This window comes from Erinaceus europaeus, chromosome X (assembly GCF_950295315.1).
Source record: "Erinaceus europaeus chromosome X, mEriEur2.1, whole genome shotgun sequence".
NCBI lineage: Eukaryota > Metazoa > Chordata > Mammalia > Eulipotyphla > Erinaceidae > Erinaceus > Erinaceus europaeus.
The window spans coordinates 1868441-1890139 of NC_080185.1; the positions used below are offsets into that span (position 1 = coordinate 1868441).

At 62.4% G+C, this 21699-nt stretch overlaps 1 protein-coding gene across 6 annotated transcripts; it reads left to right on the top strand.

Moving 5' to 3' along the window:
- The first annotated feature begins 1653 nt into the window (after positions 1-1653).
- Positions 1654-21188, top strand: L1CAM (L1 cell adhesion molecule). 6 transcript variants are annotated; one of them, XM_016193329.2, is made up of 29 exons: positions 1654-1795; positions 9068-9258; positions 11609-11623; positions 12101-12206; positions 12314-12516; positions 13392-13514; positions 13600-13770; positions 13926-14037; positions 14131-14315; positions 14419-14550; positions 14644-14787; positions 15123-15234; positions 15320-15486; positions 15569-15725; positions 15898-16022; positions 16169-16279; positions 16470-16667; positions 16763-16833; positions 16962-17184; positions 17504-17619; positions 17789-17990; positions 18071-18193; positions 18293-18466; positions 18547-18663; positions 18752-18907; positions 19129-19263; positions 19629-19701; positions 19796-19807; positions 20080-21188. In XM_016193329.2, the coding sequence occupies exons 2-29, from the start codon at positions 9183-9185 to the stop codon at positions 20309-20311; spliced, it is 3771 nt and encodes a 1256-aa protein (XP_016048815.1). In that variant the 5' UTR covers positions 1654-1795; positions 9068-9182; the 3' UTR covers positions 20312-21188. The 6 variants fall into 6 exon arrangements, with proteins under 6 accessions (XP_016048815.1, XP_060038917.1, XP_060038916.1 ...); XM_060182934.1 differs by having other exon boundaries at positions 19129-19251; XM_060182933.1 differs by lacking the exon at positions 19796-19807.
- The last annotated feature ends 511 nt before the right edge of the window (positions 21189-21699 follow it).

Below are 21699 nucleotides of genomic sequence, written 5' to 3' on the forward strand. Positions count from 1 at the left end.
ATGTGCGCTCAACCAGGTGCGACATGACCTGTCCCCCAATGTTCCTCTTGGGACTTGTTCTTTTGTCCTCACCCTCGCTCCCACTGGCCACCCAGAAGGCAAGGGGCTTGACCATGTACCCACTGGCCAGCTGGGTAAGCTGCTTGAGCTAGCGGAACCCCACCAGCCTCCCTGCAAAAGGCAGCTGTCTGCTTTTTTTTTTTAATCTTTATTAATTGATAGACACAGTCAGAAATCAAGATGGAAGGGGGAGACAGAGAGGGAGAGAGACACCGGCAGCACTGTTTTGCCACTTGCAAAGCTTTCCCCTTGTAGGTGGGGACCAAGGGCTTGAACCCGGGTCCTTGCGCACTGTAACATGGGCACTCAACCAGGTGCGCCACCACCCAGCCCCAGCTATCTGCTTCTGTGTGCCCACTACAGCACAGCACATCCTGGTGCTAGGGTCACCTTGGCCTTGGCCTTGTGCAAGATGAGGATGCTGGGGTGGGGAGTTGGCCTTGGCCTTGTGCAAGATGAGGATGCTGGGGTGGGGAGTGGCTCAGGCACAGAGTACAGGACTTGCATGCCTGAGTCCTGGGCTCTGTTCCTGGCACTGCATGTGCTAGGGTGGTGCTCTGCTTCTTGTCTTTCATTCACAAAGATAGAGCAGAGGGCACAGGAGCAGTCAGTGGTGGCAGCTCTGTGGGCTAAGCCAGCCAGGCCACATGGGCAGGCAGCCTGGGCAAGAGCATCCTCAGTGAGCCCCAGTCCTTTCTCCCCACCCTGGCAGGCTGGGAAATGGGGGTGAATGACTGGGACAGAGGGGTGGCAGCGCGGGGCAGCTGAGCACCTCCTGGATGCTTCGTTGGGCAACAGGCATTCCCATAAAAATGCCATGGCCACCAGAGCTGCAATCTGCCATCTGGGCCCCGGGCCTTCCTTGCCCCTCGGCGGAGGCCAGCCCAGCATTCTTGCGCTGTTGCGGTGCCTCGCTTCGCTTCGCCTCGCATGGGGAGGCACCAGGACGGAGCTTAGTTCTCAGGCGCCCAGCACAGGGCTGGGGGGCACGGAGGCAGAGGGAGGTCATGAAGGGTTTGCCCCCTCCCACACACAGAGGACCGGACAGGCTCCTGGGAAGCCTGGCAGGAAGCCCTGGCAGGACCTGGCTGTGGAGTGGCAACGGAGTGGGGGTGGAGGGGGGGGTCCTTGCTCATCTCCCCCGCGCCCCTGGGTTCCTTTCCGCAGGCTAGGGGGCAGGACCTGGGGGGAGAAGGGAATTCCGGGAGATTGCACAGACCAGGGCGCCTGTGTGTGTGGGGCGTCTATCTAGATGCCTCATGACTAGAGTGCAGGTGCCCACCACTGCTAGCTCCCTAGGCGGCCGGGTGGGCTGGACAAGCTGCCTAGTCCCTGCCGCCCGGGAGCACCCCTACTCCACCACTCTCGCCCCCAACCTCCACCGCAGCACAGCCGCCCCAGTGCGTGGCCAGAAGCTCCAGGGTTGCGGAAGCGGGTCCCACTGGGGAGCTTTGAGGAGCAGGGGGTCGCCGGGGGTTCGGCAGCCAGGTTCTGCGGGAGAGGGGCGCGGGCGCGGCGGGGCGGGGCAGGCGGCCAGGGAGGTGATCTCACTCCCTTCCCCCTCCCCTGCGCTCCCCTCCCCCATTCAGGCGCACGCCGCCCCGCCCAGCCCTAGCCCTGCCGCCGCTGCTGCCGCCGCCGCAGCAGCATCGGCATAACAGACGCGCTAGGCGGCGGGTCCGAGGCCGCGGTGCATCGAGGCTGTGCGGACAGCCGAGAGGCGACCGCATCGCAGGTAAGGCAGGCAGGCGGCCCGGGGCTTCCAGGCCACGGCTGCGACACCCCCTGTTCCCTCCAGCCCTGCTCTGGGGGCCTAGCAGGGAGCGTCGCCTGGCCAGCCTCAATCACGGGCGAGGTAGCAGGAGCCCTACTCGGCCAGGTCACCGGACCGCAGAGCAGATACGAGTGGGGTGGAGGGCTGCAGGCCTGGGGGGGGGGAACCTGGCAAGTGAGGGGTGCCTGGGCGGGGCCCAGATGCCAGTCTGGGGGGGTGATGTGGGAGCCGGGCAAGCAGGGGCTGTGCAGGCCTCTGGGGCTGAAGTTGGCTTGTCTCCTGGGTGCATGCCTGTGTGAGAAAGGGGCAGCGATGAGCAGGTGATCCAGTGGGCCATGTGGGGTGTGGTTCTGGGCGTGGCTGCCCACTTCCCCCTCTGGGCCCTGTTCGTCTGGGAAGCCCAGGGTACTGGGGGGAGCTTGGGCACTCCTGCCATGGGGGGGGTAGGTGGGGGGAGAGGCAGGGGACTTTGTTCTTGATGTCCATTCCAAGCCCCAGGCTGGACTCCCACGCCTCTCCAAGCCCGAACTGCTGCCTGGGTCTCCCCGGCCCTGGAGGGTGGGTCCAGAGCCTCAGCCTCTGCAGGGCAGTGGGTGAGGTCCACCAAGCACTGGGCATGCAGCAGTGCACACAGCAGAGGCAGAATGTGGGTCCAGCAGGTAGGGGTGGAGAAGGAGGGAGAACCCCACTGGCTCAGGGCCAGGGATTTCTGGAAAGCGCAGTGCTGGGGTCGGACCCTGCCCACTGCAGCGGTCAGCGCGCTGCTGGGGCTTTGCGTCTCGGTGCCCACGGCAATTGTCTGCAGCTCTCCTCACTGCCTCGGGGTTGGGGCTTTCTTGGGTGAGGGGTGTTACAAAGAGCACTTGCTACAACCTGCTGCCCTCTACAGGGTACTGGAGCCCCTGCCCACCCTGCCTGGCTCAGGGCTGTACCTATCATGAGTGGGTGGCACCCCTCCAACTGTGTGCCCCATTTCCACTTTCCTCCACCCAGGCAGGTGCTTCTGGGAACCCAGTTCCACCTCTGCTGACTCACATGGATGGCCCTGATGCCAAAGAAGCCAGGCAGCCTGGTTCCCCTGATCCTGCCACCCTGCCTTGTCCCCTGGGGGTGGCTGGGGCAGGGGCACTGCCTGGCCTGGCCTCTCACCTGGCACAGTGCCCACTCCCACACCCACAGGCTCCCAAGGCCTCTTGCCTGCCTGTGGTCACACACGTCAAGTTCCTGCCAGGCTGGGACTGGGATCTCCCTCTCGGGCCTAGCCGTGCTTTCTGCCGAGACCCAGGCTCCCTCCACACCCCACTTGCACACTGTCTCCAAGTAGTGCTCTTCCTGTGGTATCCTTGACACAGACACACAGAACAAAAGAAATCAAGGCTCCCTAGTGAGCTGATCACCAGAGAGAAGCCCACTCAGCACACGCCAGCCTCAGTCTCCTGACTTTGCTGCGATCAGCTTCACTGAGTCACCTCCCTCAGAGTCCAACCCCCCCGTGGAGCGGGCACACCCAGAGCAGTGAGCTGCCATCCCTTCCTGGAACTGGGTGGGGTGGGCACTCAGCGCCTGGCATTTGCTCGCAGCCAGCCCAGTGCCCACTGGAACCAGGCTTGGGGCTGCCATGAGCAAGCCCATCACAGACTGGGCCCACACCGATTCTGTCCTCTGGGAAGGCAGGTGGCTGTCTCCTTCTCTCTTGTGACTATCTGGAGGGACGAGGGACACAGCAGTGTGGAGGGCCAGGGAGCAGGGCCCTCCATTGTGTTGCCTCAGCCTCTGCACTGCTGGGCGGGCATGCACCTTCCCTGGCCCCCGGGTGCCCTGCCTGCCACCCCGGCAGTCGTTGACCTCCACATGCGCAAGGGCCTCTCGCTTTTCCTCTTCCTTTGCTCCGTGTCTCCCTTTGCTGTGGCAGGGTGGGCCTTAGACTGCAGGGCCCTCTCAGGGCTGTGACTGCACAGATAGGCTGCCAGGCTCCCTCTGGACCTGGCAGAGACACCTGCCCTGCCTTGCCCCGCCAGCTGTGGCACAGCTGGGTTGAAGGTGCCATGAGGGCTTTTGGGGCCCCCTTCCAGGGCAAGAGGTTGAAAGGGCTCTGGAACGAGGACAGTAGGCGTTGCCCTGGCCTCAGTCCCCTATGCTTGTGGTGTCTTGCATCCTGGCCCACTCCTGGCCCCCGTGCCCCCTCTGTGGGCACAAATGGGAACCTCAAGTGAAGTCCCGGGTGCCTGGCCCCACCCTTGGGTTCAGACAATGGGGGATCCAGGTCTGAACTTGCAGGCCCCACTTGCAGGATTCCAGGCAGGCTGACTGGGAAGTCTGGGGTTCTGTTCTTGAGTGGGACCAACAGACCCTGCTCCTGCCCCTCTCCACCCCACCACGGTCCCCTCCCTGTTGGGGGTCACTCCCCTTTCCCCTCCCCACAGGTGCCCTTTGCTCCTCTCTGTTTTTGTCTCAGGCTCTCTTCTCACGGCCACTGCTCCAGCACCTGCTATGAGTGAGCCTGTACACTGGGGTGACTGTGTCTCCACCCCACTGGCCACCACCCAATGCATGACCCCTGGGCTCTTTGCCTTGCGTTGGGCCCAGATGGCCCAGGCCTCGTCTGACCTGCAGGGTGGGCCAGGATACCTGGTCACCCCATCAGAGGGAAGGGTGAAGGGCCTAGCAAAGCTGGCCAGCTTGCTCCCCAGATAACTAGCTAGGAGAGCTCAGTGGCTTCCCAGAGGCAGCGGGTGGAGAAGGGGAGGGAGGAAGCAGGGCCAGACTCTGACTCCCGTCTTTCCAGAAGCTTCTTTGTCCAGTGCCCTGAGCCATGGCCTGGGAGCTGGTGTGGGCCCTGCATGCTGCTCTAGGGTCATGCAGAACCGGCAGGAGCACTCTGGTGCCATCCCGCCACCGGCTGCTCTGGCCAGCCTCAGCCTGCACACTCCTGGGGATGGCAGCTGCCTGGGCTGGGACAGAACAGGCCCTGGTAGTGTGTGCTCCGCTGGGGGAGGTGACAGGGAGGGAATGTGCCCCCAGGAGCCCCCTCCCCTGCAGAGGAGCCCACAGGGAGACGTGGGTGTGCAGCTCCCAGTGCTCCATGTGCATGCATGTGTGCCCACCAGAGCCTCCTTGTTACTCCAGCGGGGCTGTGGCAGGCTGGGGCAGGGCTGCCAGTGGGGTCTCAGAGGCTGGCATGCCTGCAGGACACAGGAAGGGGGTGCCCTCTGCCCCCTGCCTTCATGCCTAAGGAATGTCGAGGCCCTGGGGAGGACAGAGGCACCATTGTCCACCCCCAGGCTTCCTGTGTCCTTCTCTGCCCTTTAACCCCGGGGCACAGGGAGGGGCCTGATCTTGTCTGAGTCATGTCCAGGCCCCCTGCCCCCCACTTGGGGCTGGGATCCACTGGCTAGTCTGAGCAGTCGCCTTCCTGCCTCTCTGGCTAAGCCCCAGTCCTACTCTGTAACCACCCGCCAGCTGGGGACCCCACTGTAGGGATTCATTTGGTGCTGTTGGGTCTGGTCCTGAACCAGAGGGGGTGGGGGACTGTCTGGAGATCAAAGGCCTCAGCTTGCCCAGGTTTGGGAGGAGCTGGGCCTGGGTTGGCTGCTTGGCGTGGTCCAAGAGTGTGTCTGCAGAGACTTTGGGAGCAGCCTGGGCCCTCAGCTGCCAGAGAGGAGCGTGGACTGGGCTCAGAGCCCCAGTGTGACGAGTGAGGTGGGTCACGCCCTACTTGTGCCAGGCCTCGCCCAAGCTCCCTCATTTCCCTGCCATCTGCCTGGCAAATTGGCCCTGCCCCAGGCGCAGGTGGTGGGCACCCTTGTCCTGGCCTCTGCCTTCCAAGCAAGCAGCACACATCTGGTGCCCGAGTCCCTGACAGGCCAGCTTTAACCGGCCCTGCCCCATCTTGATGCCAGCTCTGTGACCCCAGACAGGGTCTCCACGTCTATAAAGGGCAGTGTCAGAGCCACTGTGAGGATGGCAAGAGTTGGTGTGTGTGTGCCAGTGTTTAGCTGGGTCCCGGCTGTGCACTGCATGTCTGATGGGGGTGGGGGTGGGGCTCTTCCCTGCAAACCCGCTAAGGGTTAACCTCGGGCCCGCCCCTTCCTCACAGGTGAGCTGCTGTTGCCATGGAGACCACAGCCTGGAGGGGGCTAAGCCTGCACTACGGGGGGGGGGGGGGGCTGTGGGAGGAGGGGTGGGAGCTGGGGCTAAAGTGTGGCACAAGTGGAGACTTCCAGTGTCAGGTCTTGGGGGGTTGCCCCCAGCAGCCTCGTTTATGTGCGGTGGGGCCGACCCCAGCCACCAGCCTCCCCAGCTTCTGCTGAGGGACCCAGGGAGAGAGGGAGGGCTTGGTCTCCATGGAGACTTGCCAGTCACAGTGGGGGGTGCTTAAAGGAATAAGGTGCTATGGTGTGGGTGACGCCCACACCTGCATCTCCATGCCAGCAGCCTAAACGTGGGTGTCTCTGCATGCACCCCGCCCCCAGTCCCGTGCAGACCATGTCAGTGGTCACCTGCTGGACGCCTGCTGTGGCTTCTCCATCAGGCTGCTGGGAAGGGGGTAGCCCTTGGAGGTGGGGGCAGTGCTAGTGTGTGCTCAGGTAGGAGGCGCCTGCCCCGCTCAGCCAAGCCTCTCTTAGTGAAAGGGGCATCTGGGTCATGGTGTGATAGGACTGGCCTCTTCTGGAGACCCCTTTGTCTTGCTCTTCCTGTCACAGCAGGAAGCCCACCCCCCAGTGTGGCCAGTGGGGTGCCTTTCTGTCCCCCCTTATGGAGCCCTACCTGCTCCCCGAGGAGCAGCCAGCCTTGACTCGTCCCTCTTGTGTCTTGTAGCTGTACCTTCACCCCACGCATGCCACAAGTGGCTGGGCTTTGTTTGCGGGCCCACTCTTCCAAGCTGGAGTCCTCTCTGTGCTGTCTGTCAGTGTGGTTGACCTCAGAGAAGAAGCCCCCTCCCCTAACTGAGCCACCTCTGCTTTCCACCCACCTTGTGCGGCACCCCTCCCCCAGAATGAGAGGAGGGGCTGTCAGAGCTGCACGCAGGCGCAGTCCTGCACACGCCCCTCACTCTTAAGGCTCTTTCAGCCATTTATCTGCAGTGCTTTCTGTGGCTCCGTCCTCTTCCTTTGTGTGCCTGGTCCTTCTGCTCTCCCTTCCGCTGCTGCCTGCCCAGTGCTGCTGTGTACCTGCTGTGTACTGCATCGGCAGCTGGTGGCTGCGTGCTTGTGGTGCCGGTCCAGTGTCTTTGTTTGGTGCATGCACGCGCCCCCCCCCTCGCCTCAGCCTCTCCTGCTCCCTCCTGCCTCTTTCTCGCCCTGTCTGTCACCCTTCAGTCTTCTCCAGCCCCTCCTCCCCACACATGGCCTTGGCTCCATCTGTACAGCAGCTTGTGGAACAGCCCCTCCCTTCTCCCTGAGGTGCTGGGGTAGGGGTGGGGGCCTGCTGAGTTGACAACCTTAGCTGCTGGAGCTGGAATTGCCTGAGGAATGGGAGAGAGAGACCCTGAAGCAGTGGGGGCTCCTCCCGGCTGTCAGGACCTCAGCCTACTGTCCTGTCTGCTGCTTTGCTCCTGGTGCCCCGCAATGTAGCAAGTGGCAGGAGGCAGAAAGAGCTGCATGTGAGATGGGGGGGCATAGGGCTGGGACCAGATCTAGAGGCCACGGAGAGCTGGTGACAGCAGCCATGGTCCCGGCGAAGGCAGCACAGGCTCATCTTTGAGCTGCTGGCTTGCTGCTCATCTTCCCCCCACCCCCCACCCCAGGGTTTGCAGCTCCTAAGGCCGCCGTTTGATCGCCTGCTCTCTGATCTGAGTCTCCTACTGCTTTCTACAGGCCTTGAAGTTGGGGCCAAGGCTGCCTGGGCCCACCCTGCTTGCATGGCTTTGTGGGGGAGGTGCGCTGGGATAGCCACACCGTCATGCTGATCCTCCCCTCCACCCCCAGCCCTCCCCCAACCCTCCCCTCTAAATCCTTCTCCTGCCGACCCACTTGGTGTTTCTCCTGCCCCTTCCAGCTGTGGGTGCTGGGATATGCACGTGCACACTGGCTTGCCGTCGTCTGTCTGTGTGCCCTGCCAGTACCTGGCTATGGCTGAGCCTGCCATTCTTTTTGGGTCACCTTATACAAAACCTGCTGCCAGGCACAGCATTCCAGGCCTCCCCACCCACTTCTTATCCGGTGATGGCTGGGCACAAGGAGGATGCCCAGTGGGGAGTCAGGGAGGGCTGTCTCTGCCCAGTCAGCCGGCACACTCGCTCATTGTCACTCTTTTATGTTGAGTCCGGGTGGTCTGCCTTATTGGGAGCCTGCGTTGTTCCAGTCACTGACCCCCAGATTTAGGGCTCCTTGTGCGTGATTGGTGGAGTTTGGCCTTCAGGCAGAAACATCTAGCATCCAAGGCCTAGACATTCAGGAAAATGCCCAGAAAGTAGTCATGGTGTCAGAAACCAGACCTGAGCTTGCCCCAATATCTGGAAAGGGGAGGCCACAGTCAGCACTATTGACCCCCCCCAGGATCTGAGGACAGCAAAGGGGTGCTTTCCTCTCCCCCTTACTCCCATCACTGCCTGTAGGCAGGGTTCCTTCTTCCTAACTTCTTCTCTTGCCTGCACCTGTTGTGTGAAGAGCAGCTTTCTGGAGCTCCTTCACCCCACCCTCTCCTATCTATCCCCACTTCCTCATCGCTGCCCCAGCAGCACCCAGGAATCAGCTAGCTCTGACACCCGCAGTAGTGAGGTCATTATGGACAGGAACTCTTGCACACACAGTGAGCCTGAGGACACGCCCTGCACAGATGCACAGCAACACACACACACACACACACACACACACACACACACACACACACACATCTGCAACACCGACCCATAGCCACATTCATGCCCACAAGCACCTGCTCGATGCCATAGCCAGTCACACCCAGGGCTGCAGGCACAGAGAGAGAGGTCTGTGTCATGCCCAGGGGAACAGACGGGCAACAAGTTGGTGCTGGAGAGGCAGCTGGTGGGGATGGCACTGACAGAGAAAGCAGAGGGAGTGAAAGATAACCCCTGCGTCTCTCCCAGCTTTCTCACCCCAGACAGTTCATTCCACAGTGGGGGGAGGGAGGGAAGGCTGGGGGAGCTGGCCAGCAGGGGCGGGGCTAAGGGTGGAGCTTGGAGCCTGGGCTCGCCCAGATGTTAGTCATTAACGTCCATCCCAGTTCTCTGCTTTCTCCTCCCGCAACCCTTCCCTTCCTTCTCTCTCCCAGCGCCACCACCCCCAGCTCCCGCCCCAAGCCGCCCACCAGCCCCCTTCCCTGCAGCCGGAGCCGGAGTGGAGCCCGACCGGCTGCGTGCTGCTGAGCCGCCGGTGCCGCGGGGAAGATGGCCGTGGCGCTGCGGTACTTGTGGCCTCTCCTCCTGTGCAGCCCCTGCCTGCTCATCCAGATCCCAAAGGAATGTGAGTAACTGGAGGGAGCCTCGGAGTCTCCCCCTGCCGCCACGTTGGGCCCCTTTCTCTTCTGCCTCCCCACTTTCTTCTATTCTCAGACCCTCACCTCTTCTTTCCCGGTACCCAGGGGGCGGGGAGGTACCCAGCGCATTTGGAATCTCAGGAGACAAGGTGGAAAGCGCTAGGCGTGTCAGCACCGTGGACAGAGAACAGAGGAAGGGCGGGGCCGGGCGGTTTCAGCACTGTGGACAGCACCCGACGCAGGCCGCCCCACCCTGTAGGCGCTCACATCCTTCCCCAGGGGTGTGGCATGAGAGCTGACCTCCAGTCCCCAGGAGCTTGTTCAGAGCCCTGGATTCAAGTCTCACCCCACTTTTATTTTGGGTTCTACCCGCTTGGGTCCTTGGCAACCCTGTCTGGGAGACAAGACAGGGAAAGACACCTTGCCACAGGCCCCAGTGGCTTCCTGCATCCCTGCCGTCTGAAGTGTAGTTCTGCAGTGCGCTGGGATTGCAGCTGACAGACCCCTGCGTTTGCAGGTGTTGAGAGTGTGGTTGGAGGGCTGTGAGTACAGAGTGTGTATGCGTGTGCACTGCGTGTGGAAGTGTGGGCTTGTGCTGGGTTGGGTGTGGATAGTCACAAGTGCCGCATCCTGTATGGCAGAATCTGTGACAGGCCTGTGCTACTCATGGGTTAGCTACTCATGTGTGCTACTCATGGGTTAGCTCGGCCCTTGTGGGCACTAGCGTGCAGTGTGCATGCACCACCTGTTGTGCATGGGGTGTCAGTGTGAGGGTGCTTTCTCCCAGGGCACTTGTGGACCTCAGCCCCCTCTCCTCTCTCCAGTCCCTGCTGACCTTTGTCTGAGCCTTTCTCCTCACTGACAGGGAAGACTGTACGGGGCAGGAATGTCACAGAGGCCTGAAGCAGGCAGGGAGGGGCTGACGGGACAAGCTAGAGATGCTCCTTTTGACACACACGGGCACAACCGGGCAATAGACATGCTCCACAGCTGTGGATGCCATTGGCGGTGCAGCCCCTTGCCTCCACCTGCGCACAGAGCTCTGGAGGGGCACAGACCCCAAGGGGACATGCAGGAGGCACTGACACTTGAGTAAAGGGGGAGCCACAAAGGAGTGCAGCTGAGCACCCACACCCAGGTGGAGGACAGGACAGACTTGCACACCAAGCACAAACACGCATGAAGGCTCTGGAAGGGCTCTAGCAGAGACACACACAAGGCTCACACGCTGGCAGCTGCTCACTACGTCAGCCACGATGCAGCCGAAACCACCCTTGCCTGCAGCAGGACTCACACTTTTGCACCTTCACAGCTACATACTCATCTTCCTGCCCCTTCCAGACCTCTCCTTGGGCATCAGCAAGTCACAGGTGGGGCCATCCGACTAGTGCGGGTGTGTGGATGTGGGGGCGGGGCAGAGAGGATTTGGGTCAAGGCAAGAAGCAGGAGAGGGAGGGGGTCCAAGAGCTGGGCTTCTTGGCTCTGAGCACCTGCTAACACTTGTCACTGATCAGGCAGGGCACCTACTGCCTCCCTGGGAATCCTGTCCTTCAACTCCCCCCATCTATCTAGATCCCTCGGCCTCTGCCCTGGCTCCTCCCACCCAGTCGATGCCCCTGTCCTGTGGTGTCCATCACTCTTGCTCCTGGGCTGCCTGTGCAGCCCCTCCCCAGCGCCCTGCAGTGTCCCCAGAGCCTGTCCCGTCTCTCGGGCCCTGACACTGAGGTCTGTAGACACAAAGCTTCCAGACATGGCAGCTGCTCCCTCTCCCTGCCGCCACCTTGGCCAGTGCCAGCTGGGTCCTGGGGTGGGGCAGTGGCTCAGTGTGTACCCCAGGGAGTTGAGGGGGCCAGCTGAGAGGAAGGAAGGAGAAAGAGGGCTGCATCAGCTCTGTGCATGGAAACCCATGTAGTCAGGCCTTGGGAAGGGCTTCCGGGGAGGGGCAGCTGGGCTCTGCAGGCTGGGTCTGGTAATTGAAAACACTGAACTGCGTTAATTGGATTAGGAGAGACGTGGGCTGGCGCGCAGGGGGGGGGGGCGGTTGCACTGTCTGGCGGCATCCCAGAGGGTGGGGTCGATTCCACACTGCTGGGGGAGTGCCATGTTGAGGGCCAGAGTCCTCTTTCCTGCCCACTGCTCTGGCTGCCCTGGGCCGTGTGCTCCGGACTCTGTCCTGCCCTCTGGGATCTGACCTGGCACTGTTCTCAGTCTCCTTTGCTGTCACCGCCTTTCCTCTCTCTGCCACGCCCCCAGGGGGTCTGGTGCCCACTGTCATGGGCCCCTGAGGCTACAGCTCAGCCTCTCCCTCCTCTTTCCTCTGCTGCCTGGATGGTTCAGATGAAGGACACCATGGTAAGTCAGCAAAGAGTGGCCAGCTTCCCAGATAGCCCAGGTGCCAGGAGGGGTGCCAGCCTCATCCTCGAAGCATGTGGTTGCAAGCCTTGCACAGCCCTCCTGGCTCCAGGCGTGGCTTTGGATCCTGCTGGAGGCCCCCCAGAGCCCCCACCTCACCCTGCCAGGCCCCAGCCTCTCTGCCCCATCAACTACTGTGTCTCTGCTGTCCTCCTTGGCTGGTCCCCTCCCCTGTGAGTGGTGTCCTTGCTCACTGGGCTTTGGCTTCTTCTACCCCTCTCCTTATCAGCATGGCTTGTCTCTGGCTTCTGCCTCAAGTTTCCTCTGGGCTGGGTCTGCATTTGTGCCCACATGCACAGGGGCTTCTCTCTCTTCCTCTCCTTTTGCCCCATGTCACTGGCGGGGCGGGTTGGGGGAAGGCTGGACTGGCAGCCAGGTTCCACCCTCAGCACTGTGCTCCCACCTGCCCACCCGCAGTGATGGAGCCCCCAAACATCACTGAGCAGTCCCCACGACGCCTGGTCGTCTTCCCCACCGACGACATCAGCCTCAAGTGTGAGGCCAGCGGCCAGCCTGAAGTGCAGTGAGTGACCCCGAGCCCCACCTCGGGTCTCCGACCTCCAGCCCAGCCCTCACCGTCCCTGTCCGGGTTCCAAGCCCACCCACCTCTGAGCCATTCTCTGCCTGCAGGTTCCGCTGGAGTCGGGACGGCGTCCACTTCAATCCTCAGGAGGAAGTGGGGGTCACTGTGCACCAGGCACCCCACTCTGGCTCCTTCACCATTACCGGCAATAACAGCAACTTTGCTCAGAGATTCCAGGGCACCTACCGATGCTTTGCTAGTAATAAGCTGGGCACCGCCATGTCCCACGAGATCCAACTCATGGCCGAAGGTGTGAGGCACTGCAGGGCGTGGGAGGGGCACGTGAAAGGGACCCGCAACAGGGCTCGGAGCTCATATGGGTCTGAGCTCAGAGCCACACTACTTTTGTGGACTGTTGGATGGGTCAAGGGCATGGGGTGCCCTCCAGTCCCTGACCCCCTCCCTTGACTGCTCCCCAGCAGTCTCTTCTTTCTGCTTTTCTCTTGGTGGCTGCCTCTTGGTGGCAGCTTGCAGGCTTGGCCTTGGGGGCCATCACTGAGAGTGGGGGAGGTTTGCTGCCCCACTGCTCTGTCTCCCCTCCAGCCTACCCGTCTCTTGTCTGAGTCATTGGCGAGTCTTGCGATCCTGTCCCTCTTCCGTCTCCGTGGTCTCACTTCCTTCACATCCACAGGTCACCTCTCCTCATCTTCCCTCGGCTCTGCTGGCCCCTCCTTCCTTGTGCTTCACTGTCTCTTGCTCTGCCTCCCCCCACCAGAATTCCCCGACATACTGGTCACTGTCTGGCTCCGCGTGTGTCACCCTTCCCTGGGGTTTCCCTCTGCATTCCATCCTCTGTACTTTCTGCCTCCCCAGCGCTCCTCTCCGCCCCTCAGGTTTCCTTGGGAACCGTTGCCATGGCTTCTGTGTCAGTATGATGGAAGGGTCTGTGATGCGCCCTCCCCCTGCACCCTGTCCTGGGTGGGAGCTGAGAGTTGCAGAGGGTTAACCCTTCATGGCCACCAGGACTCTGCCAGGAACCCCCAGAGGACCTTCTGTGTGAATGTCCTCTTGCCCTGGTCCTTTTGTCTCCAGCACCAGGACAACCTGCCACCTTTTGTCCTCTGCCTGCACTGCCTTTACCTGGAGAAGGGCAGGGACCCCAGTGTCATCCTCTGTCCCTTCTAGGTGCCCCCAAGTGGCCAAAGGAGACGGTGAAGCCCGTGGAGGTGGAGGAGGGGGAGTCGGTGGTTCTGCCCTGCCACCCTCCCCCCAGTGCTGAGCCGCTTCGAATCTACTGGATGAATAGCAGTAGGTGTAGTCACTGGGTGCTACCAGCGGGTGGGAGTAGGCGGGAGTCCCCAGGTGACCTGTTACCCTTGCCCCCCACCCGCAGAGATCCTGCACATCAAACAGGACGAGCGGGTGACCATGGGCCAGAACGGCAACCTCTATTTTGCCAATGTGTTGACATCGGACAACCACTCAGACTACATTTGCCATGCACACTTCCTGGGCACCCGCACCATCATCCAGAAGGAGCCCATTGACCTCCGGGTCAAGGCCAGTGAGTCACAGAGGCCCCACCCCCTGCCCCTTTTGCCCACAGGCCCTGCCTGCGTCTCCTTCCTGGGACCAGAGCAGAGTGAGCCCTGGGACTGGCCCGCGCCTGGCTCACCATGGGCAAGGCAGAGCGGAAGCCACCCACCTTTTATCCCCCAGCCAACAGCATGATCGGCCGGAAGCCACGCCTGCTCTTTCCCAGCAACTCCAGCACCCACCTCGTGGCCCTGCAGGGACAGCCTCTGGTCCTGGAGTGCATTGCCGAGGGCTTGTGAGTCTGGGCTGGACTGGGGGTGCAGGCTTCCCTCCCCCCCGGCAGCCGGACTCAGTGCTCATTCTACCCTTCCCCAATGTGGTCTGGCAGCCCCACGCCCACCATCAAGTGGCTGAGGCTGAACGGCCCCATGCCAGCTGACCGAGTCAGCTTCCAGAACCACAACAAGACCCTGCACGTGCTGAGCGTAGCTGAGGAGGACGACGGGGAGTACCGCTGCCTGGCTGAGAACTCGCTGGGCAGCGCCCAACATGCCTACCATGTCACCGTGGAGGGTATGGGGCCTGGTCTGGGGAGTAGAGGGGCCACTGCCACAGTGTGTGCAGACTCTGTGCTGGGCCCCAGCCAGCTGTTTGCAGCTATCTGTCCCCATTGCAGCTGCCCCCTTCTGGGTGCAGAAGCCCCAGAGCCACCTTTGTGGGCCAGGAGAGACCGTCCGCCTCAACTGCCAGGTGCAGGGTCGGCCCCAGCCAGAGGTCACCTGGAGAATCAATGGCTCTCCCGTGCAGAGTGAGCAGGAGTGGGCTGGAGTGGGGAGTGGGGCAGGACGGGGGTGTGGGCCGGGGCGGGGTGTCTCAGTGAGGCTGCCTGCCACACACATAGATCTGACTACGGACCGGAAGTACCACATCAGTGGCAGCTCCATGGTCCTGAGCAACGTGAACCCAAGTGACACCATGGTGACCCAGTGCGAAGCCCGCAACCGCCACGGGGTCCTACTGGCCAATGCCTACATCTACGTCGTCCGTGAGTGCCCGCCCTCCCCCAGCCCCACTGTGGCCCAAGCCCCCTGCAAGGCCACTAAACAAGGCCACCAGCCCGTACCCTCCGCAGCCTCACATTCCAGAGCTAGACTTGGCTCTAGTCACAGCAAGACTGATCAGCCAGCTCGGCCATCAGTAGGGCCTAGGTGACTGGGGTGGGAGGAGCATCTGAGGCAGGGGTAACAGCAGACCCTGGGACAGAGCAGGGAAGGGGGGTGGGGGCCCTGGGAGTGCCCGATGCAGTCCCTGGCACCTTCCGTAGTCCATGCCACGTGTGCCCACCCCATCATCTGCCCATCCCACCTGCCCACCTTCCAGAGTTGCCCACCAAGATTCTGACCCCGGACAATGAGACGTACCTGGCTGTGGAAGGCAGCACCGCCTACCTTCTGTGCAAGGCCTTTGGGGCTCCTGTGCCCAGTGTGCAGTGGTGAGTGCCACTGTGGGAGGGCAGCTGGGACGGCGGGGCCACCTTCCACCCGCGGGTCTGAGGCAGGCTGGTTCCCTGGCACTAGGCTGGACAGAGAAGGGAAGATGGTACTGCAGGACGAACGCTTCTTCCTCTACACCAACGGCACTCTGGGCATCCGTGAGCTGCAGGCCAATGACACAGGACACTACTTCTGCCAGGCTGCCAACAACCAAAACAACGTGACCATTGTGGCCCATCTGCAGGTCAAAGGTCAGGTCCCCACCGTGTCAGTAGCCCTCCTCAGGGCCTCCAGAGAGCCCTGCAATCACTGTCTTCCCCTCGTTGCTCCCAGATGCCACTCGGATCATTGAGGGGCCCCGAAGTGCCATCGAGAAGAAAGGCTCCAGAGTGACCTTCACGTGTCGGGCCACCTTTGACCTCTCCCTGCAGCACAGCATCACCTGGCGCAGACATGGTCATGACCTCCAGGAGCTCGGGGACAGTGACAAGTGCGGGCCCAGCTCGGGCTTGGAGGAGGGGCAGAGTGGGAGAAGCAGAATGCCTTCCCCACAGTGCCTGCAGTACCCCAAACCGGAGAGGAGGGTCCTGGGGGAGTGCAGCTGCTGGGGGTGGTGGTGACCATGGTGGGTGCACTGGGAGAGAACAAGTGTGTTTCCCCAGGTACTTCATAGGGGACAACACCCTAGTCATCCACAGCTTGGACTACAGCGACCAGGGCAACTACAGCTGCGTGGCAAGTACCAGGCTGGACGTGGTGGAGAGCAGGGCAGAGCTACTGGTGGTGGGTGAGTCTTAGGGCTGCAGGGGGCTGGAGGCAGGGGTCCACAAGGCCCGGGGTACCCAGGAACCCAGGCTACATTTGGCCGTCCCTTTCAAATGGCGGGGATGGCCTGCGGGGTGTGGGCCGGGCATCCAGTTGCTGTTCTCCCAGGGAGCCCCGGGCCAGTAAGTCGGCTGGAGCTGGCGGAGCATCACCTGCTGCAGCAGAGCCGGGTGCGCCTGGTATGGAGCCCGGCGGACGACCACAATGCTCCTATCGAGAGTAAGAGCCCCGCGGAGCCCACGACCGGCTTCTCGTTGGGGCACTCACCTGTTCCCAGGGGTCCCTGGGGGGGGGGGGCTCTGAGGATGCCACTGGCTGTGGACATTCCTTCTTGTCATTGGGGGAGCTTGAACCCTGACCATGCCCATGCACCCCGGGCCACTACTCAGTGCCGCTTTGCCTTTCGCAGAGTATAATATTGAGTTTAAGGATGACAAGATGGAACCCGGGAGATGGCACAGTCTGGGCAATGTGCCCGGGAACCAGACCTCCACCCTCCTCAAGCTGTCTCCTTACGTGCACTACACCTTCAGAGTCACGGCCATCAATAAATATGGACTCGGGGACCACAGCCCGGCCTCGGACACTGTGCTCACACCGGAGGCAGGTGAGCCGGCAGGGGGCAGCGTCTGGTGGGGGTGGGGGTGGGGCTGGGAGCGCTGGGGAGATGGCTGCGGCTACCGTGTGCTCCTTCCTTGCCAGCCCCAGAGAAGAACCCCGAGTACGTGAAGGGCGAAGGCAACCAGACCAACAACATGGTCATCACCTGGCAGGTGAGGGCCCGGGATGAATGCCAGGCGGCCCAGGGCAAGGGAGGTGGGGGGTCCATGGGTGGCTGGGTGGAGGTGCCAAGAGGGAGGGGGCGCCCCCCACTGAGCGACCCCTCGCACTGCCCCTGCAGCCACTTGGGTGGATGGACTGGAACGCGCCGCACATCCAGTACCGAGTGCAGTGGCGCCCCCGTGGTTCTCGCGGGCACTGGCAGGAGAAGACCGTCAGCGAGCCCTTCTTTGTGGTATCTAATACATCCACCTTCGTGCCCTACGAGATCAAAGTTCAGGCGGTGAACAGCCAGGGCAAGGGCCCTGAGCCCCAGGTCATCATCGGCTACTCAGGAGAGGACTGTGAGTACCCAGTTCCCTGCCCTGCCCTGCAGCTTCCCTGCTGCAGCTGGGTGACAGTGGGACATGCAGGCTCAGCACCCCAGGACCTGGCCCCCACTCCCCACTCACCTGGCCCTGCTGGTCTAGGGTGTCCCCAGCTTCTCTGTGTAGTTGTCCCCCTCCTCCCCACCCCCGTCCAAAGCTAATGAAGTGTCTACCAGGGAACCTTAAGATCAGCCCAAGCTTCGCCAACATCCCCATGGGCAATCGAGTTCCAGACCCCCGTGGGAGGGTACTGGGCTGGGCTGGCAATCTGGTCCTCACCTACGGCTGTGTGCAGACCCCCAGGCGAGCCCTGAGCTGCATGATGTAAAGATCCTCAATTCAAGCACTGTGTTTGTCAGCTGGGAACCCATAGATCCGGCTCAGGTCAAGGGCCACCTCCGGGGATACAATGTAAGTATCCTCTGAGAACGGGCAGGGGAGGCTGGGTGGGGGGGCGTGGTCCCTGGGGCAATAGGGTTGGGGCCCGGCTTCTGGTGCTTGCCAGCTCCCCCCCACCCGGTGGGAGGAGAGGATCCCCGTGGCGACAGACAGTGCAGCTAGGATTTCTCTGCCTGTGCAGGTCACCTATTGGTGGGAGAGCAGCCAGCGGAGGCACAGTAAGAGGCACACACACAGGGGCCATGTGACCGTCCCCGCCAATGACACCAGCACCGTGCTCCATGGCTTGCGGCCCTACAGCTCTTACCGCCTGGAGGTGCGGGCCTTCAATGGCCGGGGCTCCGGGCCTGCTGCTGAGAAGACCTTCAGCACCCCAGAGGGAGGTGAGCCTTGCACCCCAAGCCCCGTGCCTGGCCACAAGTCCAGCCGCTAGGCCCTGCCGCTCATGTGTGTGCCCCCGCAGTGCCCGGCCACCCGGAGGCCCTGCAGCTGGAGTGCCAGTCGAACACCAGCCTGCAGCTGCACTGGCAACCTCCACTCAGCCACAACGGCGTGCTCACGGGCTACGTGCTATCCTATCATCCGTGTACGTGGGGAAGCCACAGCCCTGCCGGGCGGGAGGGAATGGGAGCTGGGGGCACACGCGGAGCTGCAAGCCCAAACCTACCCTGCACCTGGCCCACAGTGGACGACGGGGACAAGAAGCCTTTCATCTTCGACCTTTTGAACCCGGAGCAGCGGACGCACAACCTGACCGACTTGAACCCGCGCCTGCGCTACCGCTTCCTGCTCCAGGCCAAGACCAAGAAGGGACCCGGCGAAGCCATCGTGCGGGAGGGTGGCACCATGGCCTGGTCCGGTGAGCCACGGGGCCGGGGGGCAGCTCCTGCCAGGCACTTGGACTCAGGACACATGAGTGCGGTGACTTACCCCCCCCAGGGACCCCGGACTTTGGCAACATCTCTGCCACAGCTGGTGAGAATTACAGTGTGGTGTCCTGGGTCCCCAAGGAAGGCCAGTGCAACTTCGGGTTCCAGATATGGTTCAAAGCTCTTGGTAAGTGAGCGCCAAGGGCTCAGGGCAGGGCAGCATGGAAGGGGTGCCCCTGGCCTGCTGCTCAGTGTACACCCTGTGCCCCCTGCAGATGAGAAGATGGGCTTCAGCATCCCCCCACAGTACGTCACCTACAACCAGAGCTCTTATACTCAGTGGGACCTGCAGCCTGACACCGACTATGAGATCCGCCTGCTCAAGGAGAGGGTTGTCCTGCGCCAGATCTCAGTGAAGACCAACGGCACAGGTGAGGCCCCAGCACCCCAGCACAGCCCCGGGCCTGCCGCACCCTTCATGTCGGGGACAACCGCGCCCACAGACAGGCCCCTCCCTGTCCCACAGGGCTCCTCCCATACCCTGGCTCCCAGACTGCAGGCCATCAGCCCCAGCCCCACCTGCACAGTTCAGGACTGGGGGGGGGGGGCGCACATGCCCCTCACCCTCTCGGCTCCTGGGCACTGTCTGCAGGGCACATCCAGCTCCCCTCTCCCAGCTTCGCCACCCAGGGCTGGTTCATTGGCTTCGTGAGCGCCATCATCCTGCTGCTGCTGCTGCTGCTGATCCTCTGCTTCATCAAGCGCAGCAAGGGTGGCAAGTACTCAGGTGCGCCCGGACCGGGCGCGCCTCCCCAACCGACGCCCTGTGGGGGGGGATGATGGCCTGGGTGTGGCGGGGTGGTGCGAGCATGGACAGGTGGTGCAGGTATGTCGGGGTGGCATGGGCATGGCATGGAGGCATGGTCATGGGGGTGGCACTGTGCGACAAAGTGGCATGGGCAATGTGGGGTGGCACTGGGGAGCCAGGAACTGGCAGGCACCCTGAGGTGCTTCTGTGAAGAAGCAAGCTAGAGTGGGAGGCACCGAGCATAGAGGGTGGCTCTGCCCATGCCCCCCACCCCAGGGGTGGGACCCCAAGGCCAGGGACAGTCTGTGACAGGGGAGGAAGCTGGGCTTCGTGTGTGTCTGCAGTGAAGGACAAGGAAGACACCCAGGTGGACTCGGAAGCGCGGCCCATGAAGGATGAGACCTTTGGGGAGTACAGGTGAGCTGGGTGTGTGCCCAGGTCCCCCCAGTCACCCCCGCCTTCCTCTCTGACTCTGTCTCTCTCTCTCCTCTGTGCTGCCGGGTGACATCAGGTCCCTGGAGAGGTAAGCTGACAGTGGGAGAGACAGTGTGACACCCACTCTGTGGGGACCGCCAGGGAGATTCACTGCTTCCCCAGCCCCATTTCAGGGAGAGGGAAGTACATCCCAGCACCCCCCCCCCCACACACACACACACACTGAGACCCCAAGACCTGCTGCTGAGAGCTGCTTAGAGGCCCTGGTAGGCTGGGGCCTACTTGCTCCTCAGGTCAAGGATGACAGCCTCTTCCTCATTACGCCCTGGCTCACATGGCCCCTGCTCCCTCCCCCTACAGTGACAATGAGGAGAAGGCCTTTGGCAGCAGCCAGCCCTCTCTCAATGGGGACATCAAGCCGCTGGGCAGCGACGATAGCCTGGCCGACTATGGAGGCAGTGTGGACGTGCAGTTCAATGAGGACGGTTCCTTCATTGGCCAGTACAGTGGCAAGAAGGAGAAGGAGGCGGCCGGAGGCAATGACAGCTCGGGGCCTGCCTCCCCCACCAACCCCGCTGGCACCCTGGAGTAGCGGCCAGGGGCAGCGGGGGTGAGGCTCTGACCCGACCCTTGCCCTCACACCATCAGTGGGGCCTGGCTGCTGTGCTGGCCCCCAACCCATCTCAGAGCCAGGCCCTCCTGCTCTCCACCCAGCCTTGGTCCACCCTGTGGCTGGTCCCCCAGATTTAAGCTGGGGGCAGGGGAGAGGGACTCACTGCCTCGAAACCCCATGTGCCCCGTCCCCACTCGATTGCCAAAACCCAGCTACACCCTGCCTCAGGCTCTCCCCCCACCTCACCCCACCCCCGCTTGGCTCCTGCTCAGGCGCTACCCTGTCCCTCATCAGGGGCCTTCTGCGGAGAGGCCATGGGTGGGGGAGAGGAGGAGGGAGGACCACCCCCAGGGTCTCTTCAGGACGGGGTGGCATCTGTGCCCTCTGCTCCCTGTTCTCTGGCCTCCTGGATGTGACTGGGACAGGAGCCGGGCAAGCTGGCCGTGGGTTCGAGGAGGCCTTCTAGAGATAACCTGCACAGCTTCTGCACACGCTGCCTTCAGTACACACCACACAACATCCAAGTGGCCTCCATCACTGCGGCGGCGGGGCAGGCATGCCCCCACTGCCTACGCCCCAGCCTCTCCCGGCACCACCCATCAGGCCCCAGGATCCTGCTTCCCCAGCACACCCCCGCCCCCGTCGGAAGAGTTCTTTTCCTCAGTCTCCTGTGCCCCTGCCCCCAAGAATGTACAGAACGCTGTGACTTTGACTTTGTCCCTTGCCCTCCCCACAAGCCTCTAGTGTGTAGGCAGATGTCTGAGTGTCTAGGTGGTCTCTAGATTTTATAGCAGTTAGCGTTGATGGTCGCACCCCAGGAGAAGGAAAGGCAGATGACAGAAGGAAGAGAAGGAAGGAAGGAAGGGAGGGAGGGAGGGAGGGTGGGAGGGAGGGAGGGAGGGAGGGAGAGCAGCTTCTCCAGCTCTGGTGGGAGCCCCGCCTGGCAGCCCCAGCACCTTCCCCTGGTCTGTTGTCCTCCACAGAAACAGAAGTCTATATATATGTACAGAACTCTCAGAATTCTAACAGGCCAATAAAAACCTGGAAACAAGCGTCACTCCAATCTTGGCCAGCCCGGTTCCCTCTCCTCCTCACCACCTGGGCTCCGTGGCATGTTGTGTCCCTACCCCCAGTGGTGCCCACTGTGCATCCCTTCAGTGAAGGGCCAGAGACTTGCAGGGACACATGCATTCCTGCGATTTAGTGGCCCAGCCTGGCTGCTGCTCACTCCAGCAGCCCCCCAGCCCCTGCCCTAGAAAGTTCATTAATGTCCGGGGCCAAGTGGTGGCTCACCTAGCAGAGCGCACGTGTTTCCATGCACGAAGGCCAGGGTTCAAGTCCCAAGTCCCCAACTGCAGAGCAGGAGT